Source organism: Benincasa hispida, chromosome 7 (genome assembly GCF_009727055.1).
Source record: "Benincasa hispida cultivar B227 chromosome 7, ASM972705v1, whole genome shotgun sequence".
Classification (NCBI taxonomy): Eukaryota; Viridiplantae; Streptophyta; class Magnoliopsida; order Cucurbitales; family Cucurbitaceae; genus Benincasa; species Benincasa hispida.
Window position 1 is genome coordinate 10002903 of NC_052355.1, and position 19328 is coordinate 10022230.

The 19328-nt window shown below is 36.4% G+C and overlaps 1 protein-coding gene across 1 annotated transcript; it reads right to left on the minus strand.

The window, feature by feature from the left end:
* Positions 1–11986: 11986 nt before the first annotated feature.
* On the minus strand, positions 11987–12421 carry LOC120080968. Its single transcript, XM_039035651.1, has one exon. The coding sequence runs from the start codon at positions 12419–12421 to the stop codon at positions 11987–11989; it is 435 nt and encodes a 144-aa protein (XP_038891579.1).
* Between the last annotated feature and the right edge of the window lie 6907 nt (positions 12422–19328).

The following is a 19328-nucleotide window of genomic DNA, read 5'->3' on the forward strand; positions in this document are numbered from 1 at the left end:
ACAATCATTTTGAAGATGTTTAAGTCTTGACAAATGATCAGCGACCTTGTTTTCTGTTCCTTTTCTATCCACAATCTTGGTGTCAAACTTCTGTAGTAATAGAACCCACCTAATCAATGGTTTTGCGTCCTTCTTGGTCATCAAATATTTAATAGCAGAATGATCGGTGTAAATGATGACCTTGGATCCTAAGAAATATGGTCGAAATTTTTCCACAGCAAAAACCACCTCCAGCAACTTCTTCTTTGTGGTCGTATAATTCTCTTGAGCACTGTTAAGGGTTTTACTTGCATACTTGATGGGATGCAGAATCCTTTCAACTCATTGAGCTAACGTAGCTCCCATCGCGTATTCGCTGGCGTCACACATAAGTCCAAAAGGTTTGGTCCAATCTGGAGAAATTAAAATAGGAGCTAAGATTAAAGCTTTCTTCAATTTCTCAAACGCATCCAAACAACTATTGTCAAAATAAAAAGATCGATCCACCTCCAACAACATATTCAATGGCCTGGTAATCTTTGAGAACTCTTTGAGAAATCTTCGATAAAAACCAATATGTCCCAAAAAGCTTCTCAAACTCTTCACATTTGTTGGAGGTGGCAGCTTTTCAATTGCCTCAATTTTTGCGCAATCAACTTCTAATTCATTCTTAGAAAAGTTGTGACTAAGAACTATTTCTTCAGTCACCATAAAATGACATTTTTCTCAATTTAAAACCAAATTCATGTCTTTACACCTTTTCAAGATTTTCTCCAAGTTCTCCAAGCATACTTTGTATGTCTTCCTATATACTGAGAAATCGTCTATAAATATTCCAATAGAGTCTTCGAGATAATTTGAGAAGATTGCCATCATGCACCTTTGGAATGTGCTCGGTGCATTTCACAATCCAAATGGCATGCGACGGAAAGCAAACGTCCCATATGGATATGTGAACATTGTCTTTTCCTGGTCTATCAGTGTGATCATTATTTGGTTGTACCCTGCATAGCCGTCTAGAAAAAAAAAATAGTCATTCCCCGTTAGTCGATCCTGAAGGAACTCTTATACAAGAGTACCTCTGAGCGGAAGCGGATCTTTTCAAAAGCATTGTGACAAAATTACCACATTTACATTCACACATACAGATATGCATCAAACTACTAAATTACCGGCATGCTTAAAGATAAATAAACAAGAGACCAAGCAAACTTACCAGTTGAAGACTCTCTTCAGCAGAAATCTCGCTCTCTCCAAGAACAGATGCTCTCGCTCTCATTAGAACGACAAAGTATCATTTAGCAACACCCGATCGTCTAGAACTCCACACGAACAGACAAAGATGGGGACGATACCACCACTTAGAACCCTTAGTATTCTTGGAGTGAGAATCCAAAAAGTGGGCTCTGTTCGGATTTGGTAGAGGGGATGAGAAAAAGAGATTGTATACAATGATCAAGCAAGTGGGAGAAGGCAATGTCTATCGTATAGACAGGGTGCTTGATCATTTAGGTGAGTACACAATCTTGTAGAAAAAGGTAAGCGATCGTCTATACGATTGTTTAGTAAAAGCTCGGTGCTAAGCAATCGTTTAGGATTAGGTAAGCGATCGTTTAGTAGATGCGCACACGCGTATAAACGATTGTTTAATAAACACAAGCTATCGTATAGGCTCTGATTTACTAAGCGATAGAAAGAAAAACACACCGTGAGCAATTAACCGTGTCTCCCTTTGCAAAATGAAAACAATTTTCATTTTATTCTTGAGTTACGAAAACCGAATGGAACTTCCTACTAACATATGGTTATAGAGAAAACGGCGTCCAATTAACCCATAACTATCCAATTAATAAAATAATAAATATAATCATATTATATTCATAACCTATAGTTTAATATCATATATCAACCATAGTGTTTTCTCCTCTGCTAGATATAAATCATATTTATATCCAATTTCCTCCAAATTAATATATCTCATACATAAAGTCAATTATATCATATATAATTAACTAGTTCAATCATATCATATATAATCGAACTCCTTCTTGTCAATTTGAACATTTCAAACTGACCAAAAAACTAATTCTCAACTTGAATCCAAGCTATCAAGGGGACCTTATGGACCTATGGCTCGAAGCTCTAAGGGTAGCGAATAACTGACTAAACTCTTTAGCCATGAGATCCACCATCCGTTAACTGCCAGACATTCTACTAAAGATCGATAACTGAACTCTTCTTACCACAGATATATTTATGTATTCATCAGATATAACCAATCATAAGTACGATAACCCTTCACCGATGCTCGTAAGTACAACTGGGCCAATTTACCGTTTCGCCTCTGTAGTTACATCTAACTTCTTAAGTATCACTGATCCCTCTAATGAACAATACAACATAGTCCCACTATGTGTGGACACCTCTCGAGCCTTGAGAAAGTGCGGGTGTGGTGCCACATCGTTTAAGCCCCGGAATCAGCCCTTAATGAAGCCACTATCTACTTACCCCTGTTTTGGAGAAGGAGTGAATTTCATCTTATGTACTGAGTTCTCAACTCCCAAATCAGATGAATCCCAAACTGGTAGGTTTGAGTCGGCTACTTGACCACTCGTACCCATGAAAATCAAAGAACCGCCTTCAATGGCAGGAGTTTCTAACTCACTCAAGATTGAGAGTCATGTTACCTATAGTCATCCTAGTGAAGTGAAGTCTCTGTCATGAACGACATTATATAATGAGAAGTTAACACTTCGTGGTCAGGTCTTATACAATCTCTTTGCATAGGACACCCTTACTTGCACGTCCCCACATGAATGATCAAGATCAGGCCATCTGTAGCAAGTCACAACACTTGTAACTTGTTCCATAAAGCGGGCCGAATTCGTAGCGTTACTTAGGATAAGGTTTCCCTCTTTTATCCACATACTACAGACCATTTTGGTTATCACTTAAGACATGATCCACTTGTATGTCACCATATACATGCTTAAGTTACATAATGACAACCAGGGTTTTTTGTTTATTGGTTTGTGGTAAAGTAAATAGAACATCCAATGTGTAAAGTTAAGTAGTGAAAAAAATATCATATATTATACATCATAAGCGTTCGTACAAAATGTGTTTACAAACTACAGGACACGAGACTTTAGGGCATCATCATCAACAATCTCCCACTTGTCCTAAAGCGAGTGAGGTGTACAAAAACTAATACAAAACAATAAATTAGGGCACTAAGGCCCAATACAAGAAAATCTCCCACTTGCCCTAGTCTAGCCGCGGGCGGTCCCATAGACCCATGCTCTTAAGGTGACACTCAAACACTGTAGTCGTGAGAGCCTTCGTAAATGGGTTAGCAATATTTTACTCCGAAGCAATCTTCGTGACGATCACGTCCCCTCGATGCACTATCTCGCGAATCAGGTGATACTTTCGCTCTATGTGTTTGTCAAGCCTTTGACTCCTGGGCTTCTTGGAGTTCGCCACAACACCATATTTTCATAATAAAGAGTGATGGGCCTAGACATATCTGGAATAACTTCCAGCTTTGTCAGGAACTTCCTAAGCCAGACGACTTTTTTAGCAGCTTCACAAGTCGCTACATACTTGGCCACCATCATGGAGTCGGTGATACATCCCTACTTAGTGCTTTGCCACACTACAGCTCCTCCGTTAAGAGTAAAACCTGACCCTGAAGTGGACTTCCTGGAATCCTTATCAATTTGATAGAATCCATGTATTCAATAAGGATCAAATCCCTAGACCCATACATGAGCATGCAGTCCCTCGTTCTTTAAAGATACTTTAAAATATTCTTAACTGTGGTCCAGTGACCCTGGCCTGGGTTAGACTGATACCTACTGACTTTTCCCACAGCATAGCAGATGTCTGGCCTAGTACAAAGCATTGCATACATCAGACTACCAACGACAAATGCATATGGAACCCGTCTCATCTCCTCAACCTCTTGATGTGTCTTAGGACACATGTCCTTAGACAAAGTGACTCCATGCCTGAAATGCAATAGGCCCCTTTTGGAGTCCTGTATCGAGTACTTGAGTAATATCTTGTCAATGTACGATGCTTGATATAGCACTAGCACTTTGTTTTTACGATCCCAAAAGATCTGTATACCCAAAACAAACTAAGCCTTTCCCAAATCTTTCATTTGGAATTGGGTCACTAGCTAGTTCTTAACTGCAGTCAGTAGACTTACATCATTCCCAATGAGTAGGATATCGTCTGCATACAACACTAAGAAAACTATTGAACTGTTGATGATCTTCTTGTAGACAGAAGGTTCATCAACATTTTGGTCAAAGCCATACGATTTGATCGCAGTATCAGACCGAATGTTCGAAGATCGAGATGTCTGTTTCAGCACATAAATGGACTGATTCAGTTTGCAAATTTTTTGCTTTTGACCTTTGGCAATGAATACCTTGGGCTGCACCATGTAAATGGTCTCCTTAAGATTGTCATTCAGAAAGGCCGTCTTGATGTCCATTTGCCACATCTCATAATAAGCGGCAATGGACAAGAGGATGTGGATTAACTTTAACATTGCAACAGACGAGAAAGTCTCCTCATAGTCGACTCCTTCCATCTGGGTATAACTCTTTGCCACAAGTTGAGCCTTGAAGGTTTGTACCTTCCCATCAGCATTCCGTTTCCTCTTGTAGATCCATTTAAATCCTATAGGTCTTACCCTATTAGGCTAATCTACAAGATCCCATACTGAGTTGAACTACATCGACTCCATCTCGAGATCCATGGCTTTGACTCATTCATCTTGGTTTATATCCTCCATTGCCTTCTGATAAGACAATGGATTCTCAACGTTGCCATCTGCTACCATAGCTAGGATTTCAGTGAAACCCAGATAGCGAATGGGTGAGTTCGCAACCCCCCCACTGCGTCGAGGTTCCCTCAAACCTACTAGATGAACTATCATCAACAACTCTTGTTGTTGAAGTAGGCCCTTCAACTCTTGTTGAAGTTTCAATAGTTTCATTGGAAAGCTCATGTAACATGACTTTACTACGTGGACTGTGCTCCCTTATATGATCAACCTCTAGGAAAATAGCGTTCGTGGAAACAAACACCCTATTTTCCGACGGATCATAAAAGTAACCCCCTTGTGTACCTTTAGAGTAACCTACAAAGAGGCACAACCTCGACCGCGATTCCAACTTATTGGGATTTTCCTCAAGAATATGCACTGGACAACCCCATATGTAGAAGTTATATAAACTAGATTAATGCTCGTTCTACAACTCTAGAGGCGTTCTCACAACACTCTTGGAAGGATCACAGTTGAGTATGTATACCGCAGTTTCCACTGTGAAACCCCAAAATGAGTCCGATAAGGAAGCATAACTCATTAGTGAACGAACCATGTCCAACAAGGTTCTGTTTCTCCTCTCTGCTCCACCATTCTACTGAGGTGTACCCGGCGTTGAGAGTTGGAAAATGATTCCATGTTCTATCAAATAGTCTTGGAACCTCGAATCCAAAAACTCTCCACCTCCATCTGATTGAAGTGTTTTAATACGTCTATCCAATGCATTTTCAACTTCAATCTTGAACTCTTTGAACTTTTCAAGAGATTCAAACTTCCGTTCCATCAGATAAACATACCCATACCTAGAGTAATCATCAGTAAAACTGATAAAAAACTCATAGCCTCCTCGAGCTCGCACATTGATATGACCACAGAGGTCAGAGTGTACTAACTTAAGAGGCTCTTTGGCTCAATAATCTTTTCTAGTAAAAGGTCTTTTAGTCATCTTACCCTCAAGGCAAGATTCACACACCGGTAAAGAATTTTCTTCTAACTCAATTAGAAGGTCATTCTTCACCAATCTCTCAATCCTATTGAGATTGATGTGCCCTAATCGAAGGTGCCTAAGTTGGCCATTTACTTCTAGAGAAATTCGTTGACGTTTAGATTGAGTTATGACAGATTTAAATATCTCTATGTTATGGAGGGAACTTAAGGCTAAAAGTCTTAGCACATACAAGTTATTTTCCAATTTAGCTGTACAAATCTCAATACCATCCTTATGAATAAACACTTTATCCACATTAAAGAAAGAGTGTATTTACATTGTAATAGACACTTTATAGAAATTAAGTTCCTTTTTAAATCAGGAACAACAAAAACATCTTTTAATACAAGAAACCTATTCTATAAAGTTAATTGGATGTCTCCCATTGCCACAGATGAGACAACGTGTCTGGTGCCTACTCACATCGTCATCTCATCGCCTCCAGCTTTCGCCAGGATCTAATCCTCTGAAAAGAAGAACAAACGTGATTAGTGGCGCCCGAATCAATTATCTAGGCAACATCATTATCCATTAATCAAGTTTCTAGCACAAGTAAATCATATTTACCTTAGTCCGCCTTGGCCTTAGCCTTGGCGGCCTTCCTTTCCTTCAGATAGCAAGGAAAATTCCTCTTTCAGTATCCATCTTGGTTGCAGTGGAAACATTTTTCTTTTTCAACCGGTGGTCGACGACTCCTGTGGCCAACAGGTGGCGGGTTAGCAAGCGCTTTCCCTTTCCCCCTTACCATTATTCCTCTTCTTCCATTTTCCAGAGTTAGAAGTAAAAGGTACAGACTTTGTCCCTGAGGTCGAACCTCGATGGAATATCTTAGAAGACGAGACAACATTTGCCTCACTAATTTTCCTCTCATTACTTTCAGTAAAGATCGGTATGTCTGCAACTCGTTGAGAAGAGTTGTAAGGGTATATTCCACTTTGTTAAGAATCACATTGCTAACAAAGTGGAGGAAGCTCTCCGGCAATGAATGCAGGATTATACTAACCTGATTGCCCTCAATGATTCTAGACCCATTCATCTCTGCCACGTTAAAGTGGATCATCATGTTAAGCACATGTTCACAAACAGAGGTGCCTTCCTCCATTTTGGAGTCAAAGATGTATTTCAGAGCCTCATGCTTAAGCTGTCTAGACGGTTGTCCGAACATCCCCTATAGGTACTCCATGATCTCACGTGTTGAGACCATGGGCTCATGCTTCTTGGCAAACACGTCACTTAGACTGGCCAAGATATAGGCTCGAGCCTTCTTGTTTGCCCGTGTCCATCGCTTGTACGCCTCCTGAACATTTCGAGCGGTGTTTGGAGCTGGAATAGGAGGACAAACCTTCGTAAGGGCAAACATAAATCCTTGATGATGAGTATCATCATAATCATATGTTTCCAACTCAAATAGTTGTCTTCAGTAAGTTTTTCAGTGGTTAACAATGCAATTGTGGCTGTAGCCATTTTTAAATCGTTGCTGAAAAATGAACAAACTTTTATAAGACTTTGCTAAACCACCTTTTAACCAATTATTTTTAGCAAAACAGTTTCTAAGTACCCTAAGTGATTAAGACTTCTATTTTGCAATGATGCCCCAGCGAGGCAGGACAAACGTTACCGGTGGGGTGATCAGATGCCTTTTCACTAGGATGAAACATTCTCAACCATGAGGCAGAACCAACTCTTGGAACTGTACCTAACAGCTACTATTTATTTGGTCCAGAACTATTAACCCTTAACAATTCTGCGTAAGTGTAACCCCTCGTTTTCGGCCCCAGAGTCCCGCCCTAATGAGCCCACCATAGGGAAGAAGCAGATTAGGACGAGAGACTAAGTAACCTTATCTTCTTACAGGAGATCAAATAAAGAAATGCACAAAACTGCCATCCTATTGAGGGACACTCCTAGGATGCCTCGAGGCGATGCGTAAAAACTTTATTCAACCTAACAAGAGAGACCGTGAGATATGTTGTCGCACTTCCCGCTCTCACTTACTATGAATATTCTCTCAATCCACCTTGATATTGACCTACCCAAACACCATCATTTAGAGGGACACTCCCAGGGTGCCACAGGGCCGAGGATCATGGAGAAACGCGAAAGGTTAAAATAAAGCATCAAATGCCTCATGTACCTCCCACTGAATGTTCTACCTAGGGGATCAATAGCTTAGACAATCCGACTACTGATTTTAGTCTAAGTCATTTTAATTCGCTAAAAAACAACTTTTGTTTTTGAAATAAAACAAGTTCAAGTAGTCACATTAAACTCTTTAATGGACTATCCTTAACTTACATGCATGCATCAAATCTATCTAATTCACCTTTTCAAGTAGGTTCCCAGGTAGGGGTGTTACGTTTCCGTCACCTTAAATACCCCAGCCTAGATAAAACCCGCCTTGGACAAAAGATCTCTTATAGATAGATTTGCTACACTTTAATCTTTTATTAGTCAATTTAATCCTATTAAACTGATTAAAAGATTAAAGCCTCAGGTTGCTAATCATATTAGAACCTTGATCTTAAGTCTATCTCATCCAAAAACATTTTTAAAACCATGATTTAAACCTAAGTTAGCATGCATGTCTTCCTTATTATTTTAGTTCTAATTTCTTTATAGCATTTATAAAATAAACAACTAAAACAAACATTGCCACACAACAAGGTATTTATAACACTTATAAATTAACATATGTGTCATGCTTCATGCAATGTTCGGTCACTACTATACAACTTTTATATACGAGTAACAACCCAGCATACATGCTTTCCATACACCCTAATACTATAACAATTATAATATAAAGATGATGCATGTCAATGCTTTATGCATGCATAAATATAACTCTTATATTATATGATGCATGAGCATGCTCTTACGTAATTTAAATCATGCTTCTCTAAATCATAACACTTATAATAAAGAGATGATGCATGATCGATGCATAACCTAAGGTGGGATTTTTCTATATGTTTATACCTATGACAGGTAAATAAAACATACATCTCATGCATAATAACACAGATTAATGGACCGGGATGAACCACCTCAAAAATCGGAATGAAAAAAATTCTATCTATTACATTTTTCCACCGAGCAAACCGGTTCATAGTCAAATCGGGTCTTGAACCACTGGGCGAAGCTCGCATCGTTTAGTAAAAGACTCTAGGTAAACAATCGTGTAGCGCACAAGATGATAATGCGCGGATGCTAAAAAATCTTTTAGGCACAACGAAGCTGCGAAGCCCGATCGTTTAACACACGAAAGGTAAATGATTTACTCTACGATCATATAGTCAGAAACTAAGCGATGAAGCTTAATGAGCTATACGATCTTTCCAAAAGCATTGTGATAGAATTACCACATTTACATTCACACATACAGATATGCATCAAACTACTAAATTACCGGCATGCTTAAAGATAAATAAACAAGAGACCAAACAAACTTACCAGTTGAAGACTCTCTTCAGTAGAAATCTCCCTCTCTCCACGAACGAATGCTCTCGCTCTCACTGGAACAGAAAGGTATCGTTCAGTAACACCCGATCATCTACCATGAATGAACTCCATACGAACAGATGAAGATGGGGACGACATCACCACTCGGAACTCTTAGTATTCTTGTTGTGAGAATCTAAAGAGTGGGCTTTGTTCGGATTTGGTAGAGGGGAGGAGGAAAAGAGATCGTATATAACGATCAAGCAAGTCGGAGAAGGCAGCGTCTATCGTATAGATATGGTGCTTGATCGTTTAAGTGAGATACACGATCGTGTAGGAAAAGGTAAGCGATCGTCTAGTAAAAGCTCGGCGCTAAGCGATCGTTTAGGAAAAGGTAAGTGATCGTTTAGTAGCTGTGCATGTGTGTGTAAGCGATCGTTTAGTAAACACAAGCTCTCGTATAGGCTCTGATTTACTAAGCGATAGAAATCAAAACACACTATGAGCAATTAATCGTGTCTCCTTTTGCTAAATGAAAACAATTTTCATTTTATTCTTCAATTACGAAAATTGAATGGAACTTCCCACTAACGTATAATTAGGGAGAAAATGGCGGCCAATTATCCCATAACTGTCCAATTAATAAAATAATAAATATAATCATATTATATTCATAACCTATAGTTTAATATCATATATCAACCATAGCGTTTTCTCTTCTACTAGATATAAATCATATTTATATCCAATTTCCTCCAAATTAATGTATCTCATACATAAAGTCAGTTATGTCATATATAATTAACTAGTCAATCATATCATATATAATCGAACTCTCTCTTGTCAATTTGAACATTTCAAACTGACCCAAAAATTGATTCTAAACTTGAATCTAAGCTACCAAGGAGACCTTATAGACTTATGGCTCAAAGCTCTAACGGTACGTGAATAGCTGACTAAACTCTTTAGCCACAAGATCCACCATCCATTAACTGCCAGGCATTCCACTAAAGACCGACAGCTGAACTCTTCTTTCCACAGATATATTTCTGTGTCCATCGGATATAACCAATCATAAGTACGATAACCCTTCACAGATGCTTGTAAGTACAGCTAGGCCAATTTACCGTTTTTTCTCTGTAGTTAAATCTAACTCCTTAAGTATCACTGATCCTTCTAATGAACAATACAACATAGTCTCACTATGTGTGGACACCTCTCGAGCCTTGAGAAGTTGTGTGGTGTCACATCGTTTAAGCCCCAGGATCAGCCTTTAACGGAGCAATCTATCTACTTACCCCTGTTTTGGAGAAGGGGTGAATTCCATCTTATGTAGCTGAGTTCTCAACTCCCAAATAAGATGAATCCCCAAAGTGGTAGGTTTAAGTCGGCGTCCTGGCCACTTGCACCCATGCAAATCAAAGAACTGCTTTCAATGGCAGGAGCTCCTAACTCACTCAGGATTGAGGCCATGTTACCTATGATCATCCTAGTGAAGTGAAGTCTCTGTCATTAACGGCGTTATATAATGAGTCGTTAACATTTCGTGGTCAGGTCTTATACAAACTCTTTGTATAGGACACCTTCGCTCGCACGTCCCTATATGAATGATCAGGATCATACCATCTGTAGCAAGTCACAACACTTGTAACTTGTTCCATAAAGCGGGCCGCATCCGTAGCTTACCAGGATAAGGTTTCCCTCCTTTATCCACATACTACAAACCATTTTGGTTATCACTTAAGACATGATCCACTTGTATGTCACCACATACATGCTTAAGTTACATAATGACAACCAGGGATTTTAGTTTATTGGTTTATGGTAAAACAAATAAAACATCCAATGTGCAAAGTCAAGTAGTGAAAAAAATATCATATATTATACATCACAATCATTCGTACAAAATGTGTTTACAAACTACAAGACATAAGACTTTAAGGCATTATTCCCAACAGATCTAGCATTTGATCAATGAAAGGTAAGGGGAAGTGATTTTTCTTTATTGCAGCGTTGAGTTTCCAATAGTCCATACAAATTCTCCAACCGGTAATTGTACGCATTGGTATTAGCTTTTTTTTTTTTTTTTTGTTGGGAACCACCGTTCTTCCCCTTTTCTTTGACACGCATTGCAGGGGCTGACCCACATACTATTAGATATACGATAGATAATTCCAGCATCCTGCTATTTTATGATTTCCTTCTTTACCACTTCTTTCATTGCAGGATTCAACTTGCGTTGAGCTTTGATAGAGCTATTTTTTCCCTCTTCTAATCTGATTTTGTGCATGCAATATGATGGACTTACCCCCTTAATATCAACAAAGGTTCATCTTATTGCTTTGCTATACTTCTTCAATACATCGAGAAAGGTTATTTCTCTTTCTTTGGTCGGCGTGGATGATATAATCACTGCCATACTTCAAATGAGCTAGTAACACCTTCTGCTTCAGGGCTGGAGGTTGTTCTAGAGAAGTTTTGTTCAGTTCTTTTTCTTCCTCCATAATCAATCATTCACAAGCTCTCGGCATCATAGTCATCGCATTGCATGTTTCGATTGCGACGTAGGCCTCTTCCTCTGGTTCTTCATTTGTTTCCCAATCCCAGTTGCATGCTCATTCCTTGTCCTCATCGCATGAGTGAGCATCATCCAGGTAGCTCATTGTCTTTATGATGCTGAATTTCAACTTTTGATCATTAATATTCATTACAATCTCCCCCTTATGCACATCAATTTAAGCTCTTCCGGTGGAGAGGAATAGTCGTCCCAAGATAATATGGACATCTTTGTCAGCTTCGTAATCGAGAATGATGAAGTCTGCAGGAAGAATAAATTTATCGACTTTGACCAATACATCTTCCAATTTTTCTTCTAAGTGAACAAGCGATCTGTCTACTAATTGGAGGGTTGCTGATGTTGGCATGAGTTCTGCAACCTTCAATTGTTTAAAATGGGACTGGGGCATTAGGTTTATGCTTGCCTCTAGATCGCATAGCGCATGTCCAATATAAATTCCTCTGGTTGAGCAAGGTATTGTAAAATTTCCTGGATCTCTCATCTTTGGAGGAATGATTGCATTGATCATCTGTGTTAGAGCCACCATCTCGTACTTCCCTATGCTTCTTTTCCTGGTTATGATATCTTTCAAGAACTTTGCATATGTAGGCATTTACTTTATTGCTTCAACAAAAGGAATGTTGATATGCAACTGTTTCAACACTTCCAAGAAGCATTGGTATTGATTTTCATCTCCTTTCTTCTTTTCCAGCCTCTGTGGAAATGGAGGTGGTTGCACTTCTTATGTTGTTGGAATTGCTGCGGTCATTTCTTCTTGTTCGTTATCTTCCTTCTGAATACTTTCCTCAAATGCATGATCTTCATTTTGGATTTTAGATGCTTCATGCGACTTTCTTTTTACCTCTATTGTCATTGTTCTTTGCCTTTATCTCTCATATATTAAGGAATTTCAGTGGTGCTGGGAAGAACTGAACTGTTCTTCAACTCACCTGCAATCTGGCCCATTTTTACTTTAAGATTATGAATGGATTTTGCTTGATTTTGAAGAACTGATTCATTCTTTTGAATGTATTCTTTCAATATATTTTTTGAGGAAGAGTATGATGATGACTGAGATGTATTGGTTTCTATTGAAATGCGTTTGGTCTTTGTTGAAATCCTGGTGGCACATCTCGATGCGTGTTGTGAGTATTGACTTGTGCTTGCTGTTGATTACCACCCCAAGCGAAATTAGGATGGTTTCTCTAGATCAAATTGTATGTGTTGGAGAAAGGATTGTTTTTAACGAAGTATACTGATTGAGGATTGCACAGGCATTCCTCAAAGGAGTGAGGTTCCTCGTAAATGACTCAATTTTCATTGCTCATTTGGGCAATCGCGTTCACTTGCCCGCCTTTTGCACTGGTCTTTGTCATGCTTATCGCTTGCAACAAATTTGTCATCGCATTAAATTGTGTCTGCAAAGATGTGATAACATCATATTTCTGGATACTATTCGTTCTGGATCCATATTCATTTTCCTGCCAATCTTCGTGATCCTTTGAGATCCGGTCCCATATCTTCTTGGCCTCAATGTATGTTTTATCTAGAAGTCCACCTTCCGCTGCAACATTCACAACGGTCTACGATCATCAATTCAAACCATAGTAAAAGATTTCAATCTGAAGACAGTCAAGGAGTCCATTATGTAGACAGTCTCTAACTAATTTCTTGAATCTTACCCACGCATCGCTGAGCGTTTCTGACTCTTTCTGACTCTTTCTGCTGAAAGTCCTTTTTCTCCTTGCATTTTTCGTTGGTGGGAAGTACTTTTTCATAAACTTCTCTACTACTTATTTCCATGAGGTAATTTTTCCTGGTTCAAGCGGTATGCCCATTTTCTAGCTTCGTCGCATAGTGAAAATGGAAATAGTGTAAGTCGTACTTCTTCCGGTGTGATGTTTGGAAATACAAAGGTGTTGCAGATTTCGACAAAACTCCTCCGGTGAACGTAGAGATCTTCACCGCATCTTCCCCCAAATTGACCAGCCGCTTGAATCATTTGAGGCATTATTGGCTTCATTTCAAATCTTGTTCCATGCAAAGTTGGTCGCATGATTCCTAGAGAGAAATCATATAAGTTGGGTGACGCATAGTCCCTGATGGGTCTATTGTGATCATTTGCCAACAAAATCGGGTTGACGATTACTTCATTGCAATTATTTTCTTCTCGTAGCTCCTCAATGTGGTTATGTTGTTTGGCTATCCTACGAGCTCTGTTTTGTCTTCTTCTTCGGTTGGCTCTCTGTCTTCTGTGAAATGTTCTTTATTTCTGGGTCGTATACAAACTCAGGAGTATTTTCTTCACTCATACAACGTTTGCACTTTTCTCGCAGTCAAGGCACAATACTCCAGAAAGTCGAAGTCTGCAAAGACCAATAAAAATAGCTTTAACACACTTAGTTACCGTAATCCCTGGTAACGGCGCCAAAAACTTGATGCGTTCAGTTCATGCGATGAAATAATAATACTTGTGAGAATTAAACGTTGAGTTTTCTTTAGTCAAACCCAAGTGCAAATCTAACCAAAGTTCCTGGTAAGTCTAGGGTCGAATGCAAGGATTGCTCGTAAGTATGCGATGAAACTAAAATATGTTCTTCACATGTAAAAAAAAATGTTCAAAGGAGATTGAATAAATAGTCTGAAACTTAATTATGCAATGTGGACTATGTCTAAAGTGAAATAGTGTATTGGATAACAGTTATATGATAGAAGGGTTGAGAATAACTTTCACTAACATTTTCTAAACAACTGAATGGAATATGTGATCAAGCGATACAATGTTACAACCAACACTTCTCAGTGTCTTTTGCCACATTATCTTATCTCTAAGATACATGCGATATGTGTAATATGCAGAGAATGTACTTATTTCTAAGGAATATTTTCTCTCGTTTTATAAGATATTAATCTAAATTCTCTCAAACTTAGATTACCTTTACTTAGAATTTCTCAATTGATTCAAGCAACAAATTTAAGCATGCATAAAACAAGTTGATCGCATGATTCCTCCATTTATATAGTCGTGTTAGCTACAATCTTCCCAACCATGAAACGATTTAGCTATGCATGATATAGGTGGAAATGATAGACAAGATGTATAATAAACATGTATTCAAACTAAAATTCTGAATTTGTTAATACAAGAAATACAATACGAATACACAAAAAGAGAAAGGGTCAGAGAGTCAAGCCATGGTTTGCAATGTCTTGCTTCCTCCGGCTTGTTTTTACAGTTTCTTCTTTAGATAATCGAACATAATAATCTTCTTCCCCTAGAGTCTTAAGCTCTCACTAAAGAGTTTCTATGGAAGAATGACAGGATTTTCAATCAAAATCCCTTCTCAATCTGTTTTTCTTATCTCCCACAATGTATCCCCTAGTATAATAAGAACTTCAAACTCAGAATTCTAACGACTACTCCTCTCACCATTCACATATGTATATTTTTGTGTGCTTCTGCATGACATCTGCATGGGTATTTATAGGCGTTCACGATCACTGCTTTTCTTATGCTCGTGATTACATTGATGAGGCACATTAAATTCCATATCCTGCTACACCGACTGCAACATGTCAGTGGTTCATTGAATCTTCAATAAAGCTTTCCTGTTGGCCACCAACGCAATTTGTGATGTGACACCCACCGCCAAGGTCATGTCATGCCCCCATCGCTTGCAGCCTATGCGATCGTCTTCATTTTCTTCTTAGGCCGCTTCTTGCTTTGAACGCATATGGGTATGCAATCACGCTATCATCAAACTTCAGAAGGGTATACTGCACAGAAGTAGCGAAATTGGTCTAGAATTTAAATATGCTATGTGTTAGAAATAAGTGATCGTATGCTTTGCTTTTTATATAAATTTATTGATAATTTTATCTAAGTTGTGTGCCTTTGCCTTATTATTTTAAATAAAAGAGATGTGATAACTTTTATTCAACTTTTACCCTCTCTTTGTAGTTTAGGATTGATTTAGAGTGTTTAAATTATGTTTTAAGATTGTTTTGTGAGTTTTTGGTGCTCAAGTTTCACTTATATAATTTTAATCTCTTTCTAAATGTTGAATAGTTTATTATAACTCTTGAAAAATATTTGTTGTAGTTTGGACTGATTCATAGTGTTGAAACATAATTTAATGTTATGTTTTTACTAAATCTTACACAAACCCAATAAAGTGGTGAAGCTATTAAGCAAGTGATTGACGTTTGATTAGTAACAAAACTTGTTGTAATGTAGTTACTTGTAGCAATATCTTGTTATATTTAATTTCTTTGTAAAATTTTTACCAAGTCTGATTATTAGTTTGTTTGTATTTGTCCTTTTGAGGACATTTAATAGTTTTCTTATTTTAGTATCTTTGTAAAAACGTTATCAACAAGTTCGTATTTATGTTTGTATCTATTGTGTGTTAAAATAGTATTAGTTAATGATAAAAATCATGTGTAATGACAAAATTAAAAAAACAAACAAATTATCAAGATATGTATTTTATTGACAATATAAAAGTGACATAAATATGAAATTCTGTGATAATAAAAATGTGTCATGATAGAATATTTATTGACATAAAATAGTTATTATGGTTCAAATATTCTTGACAATAAAGCGTCATGGTTCAAATATTCTTGACAAGAAAAAAATGTCGCTATATATTCTTTTATGAAATTTTATAATTGTCATCAATACCCATAACGCTACATAAAATACCCAATTTTAAGTGAATTGATGACAATAGTAATTTGTCATAATATATTTGACAATGATAGTTTATTATTGTTAATAATTATTCATTATCGACAATTATTTATTGTTATGAGAATATTAATTATGATATTTTAAAAAAATTGTCATTGATACTCATATCTTTACAGGCGATAGAATGACTAAAAATAGCTGTCGTCATGAAATCCTAGTTTTGTTAGTGTCAGTGATTTAATTTTGGTTGCAATAATGTCGTTTCCAATGCCACCATAAATATAAGCCCTAGTTAGGTACCACCACAACAAAAACTACTTTTATAACGAGAAATTATAGTGACGAAAACATTTAGTCGCAGTTTTTGTGACGAAATATCTGCGACGAATTGCATTTTCATCGTTTAAATCTTGCAACAATTTTTTATTTTCATTGAAATAATGTTTACAACGATTTCATATGTTTGTTGCAAATTCGAGGAGAATATGAAATTGTCGCAAACTTAAAAACTAAAAAACACACGGGCGGCAAAAGGGTTTTCATTTCTACCCTTTCGCCGTCCACCATCTTTAAACTCCATTTTAGTTTTTCTTTTTTCACAAAGAGCATATAGAGGCCGATTTTGATGGTTTATGGGTGCAAGTTCTTCCATTTTCACATGGAGAGAGGAGGTTCTTCTATTTTCACAAGGGAGAGAGGTGGTTCTTTCGATTTTTAGAAAGAGACATACACTTTTCAATTTTAATCTTCTTTTGTTGTTGAGAAATATTTGGGTTATTTAGAGTCTATTTGTGTGATTTAAGTTTGATTTAGAGCTTATTATTAGATGAAAGTGTGATTTTTAGTTTATTGTGTGTCCCAAGTAAGATTATGGAAGTTATTTATGTGATTAAAGTTTGGTTTGCAACTTATTATTGTAGAACTAGAACTTTGTTATTGAGCCTTTTAAAATTTAATATTTGATTTTGAGTATATTATATGTTTAAAGTATAATTTAGAGAATATTTGTGTGATTAAACTGTGATTTAAAGTATATTTATGTAGGTGAAGTTTGATTTAGAACTTATTGTGTGTAATTAGAACTTTGTTAACGATCATTTTGATTTACTTTAAGACTATTTGTATAGCATGCTTGTGACTTGGGGACTTCCTTATGTTTATATGTTTAAGTTTTTGAAAAAAATTCCTTATGTTTAAGTAATTTGAAAATTTTATTATTGTAATAGTACATAATTTATGATTGGTAAATGTGATTTTACTCATGTCTAAAAGGGGAGAGGGTTGTTTAGTTTTTAGTTATGATAGTAGTAAATGTTAATTTATGACTATTATGCTTATATTTCCTTTAGGAAGTTATTTGTGTGATAAAGTTTTATTTAGAGTTTATTTGTATGATTTGAAGCGTGGTTTGTGTGACTAAATTGTGATAATCCCAAATATGTGATTAGTTTAATTTTGATTCTCTTGTGTGTGATTAAGTTTGATTCTAGTCTTACTGTGCAATTGATTTTTAAATCACATTGAACCTATTGAACATTAAGATGTTACATTTTACATATTGATCTTATCCCCTTAGTTGGATTTATGATTATTATGCTTGAGTTGTTTTAATACTTTTGTTGTTTGAAAGAAAATTTGTGTATGTTATGTGCAAGATTAAAACTGACCTTTGATAATTACACAAGAATGAAGGATTGTTAATTGACTTCTTCCATCTTTGTGGGTAGAACATTTAGTAACGTTTCTTTTGTTTTTTTTTTTTCTAAGATATTATAACTTAGCATTATGTTTGTTCACTTATTTTGTAATTTCAAAACTTTATACAAAAAAGTTGCTACATATGTATATGTTGGATCGATATGGCAACCCTAAAGGGGGTGAATAGGATTTAATTAAATTTTTTTTCTTAAATTAACCCAATTAAACTAATTAATACACTTTTTATAAATAATAAGAAAAATTCAATTTATGCAACAAATAAGATAACAAAAATGTGATAATTTAATTCTATCAAATTTTAGCAAATAAATAAGAACAAACTAAAACATACGATAAATTACTTAAATTAATTGCAAAAATAAAAAGGAAATAGTTAGAAGAAGCTACCGTAATTTTTATAATGGTTCAGTGAAACTCGACCTACTCCACTCCCCAAGCGCCTCTTAGGAATTTGAATAAAATCTTTCCGACTCGTTCCACGGATTAGAGCCCACCGTTATACCACCGCTCCTTTTACGGATTCAAGAACAAACCCGATCCTTTCCACGGTTTAGGATCAAACCGTTACAAATGTTGAAATTTTTGAAGAACACAATACAACGGTCACTAGAGTGGATTTACAAGTTTAAGCACTCAACAAGTTTATCCTCACAATACAATAACACTCTCTCAAGAATGAGATGAAAAGAAAAAAAATTGGGAACTTATTGAGAGTAACAATGGAACTTTTGAGTTTTGGAGATGTAAAATTTGTTTTTTTAAAATTTGGAGAGGAAGATGGTTTATATAGAGATGGAAAAGTTTTAGAAACCACAATTAATTTGGACCATTGAATTTTGGAAAAGAAAAATCAATAGTGGAGATTTTAAACTAAACTAGTAATTAGATACAAACAAAATATAATATTAAATTCCTTTTCTTTTGAAATTCCTTTTCTTTCTAAAATTAATCCAAAAAATAAAAAAAACATATCATGTGTAAAAAACTAGCCATTAGACACAAACATAAAATAATATTAAATTCATTTTTCTTTTAATTCATTTTCTTTTTAAATTCATTCTTTTTAAAGTCAATCCAAAAATAAAAAACATACCATGTGTAAAAA

Excerpts from the sequence above, each read along its gene's own strand:
- LOC120080968 (XM_039035651.1), bottom strand. The coding sequence starts at position 12,421 with ATGCCTACATATGCAAAGTTCTTGAAAGATATCATAACCAGGAAAAGA.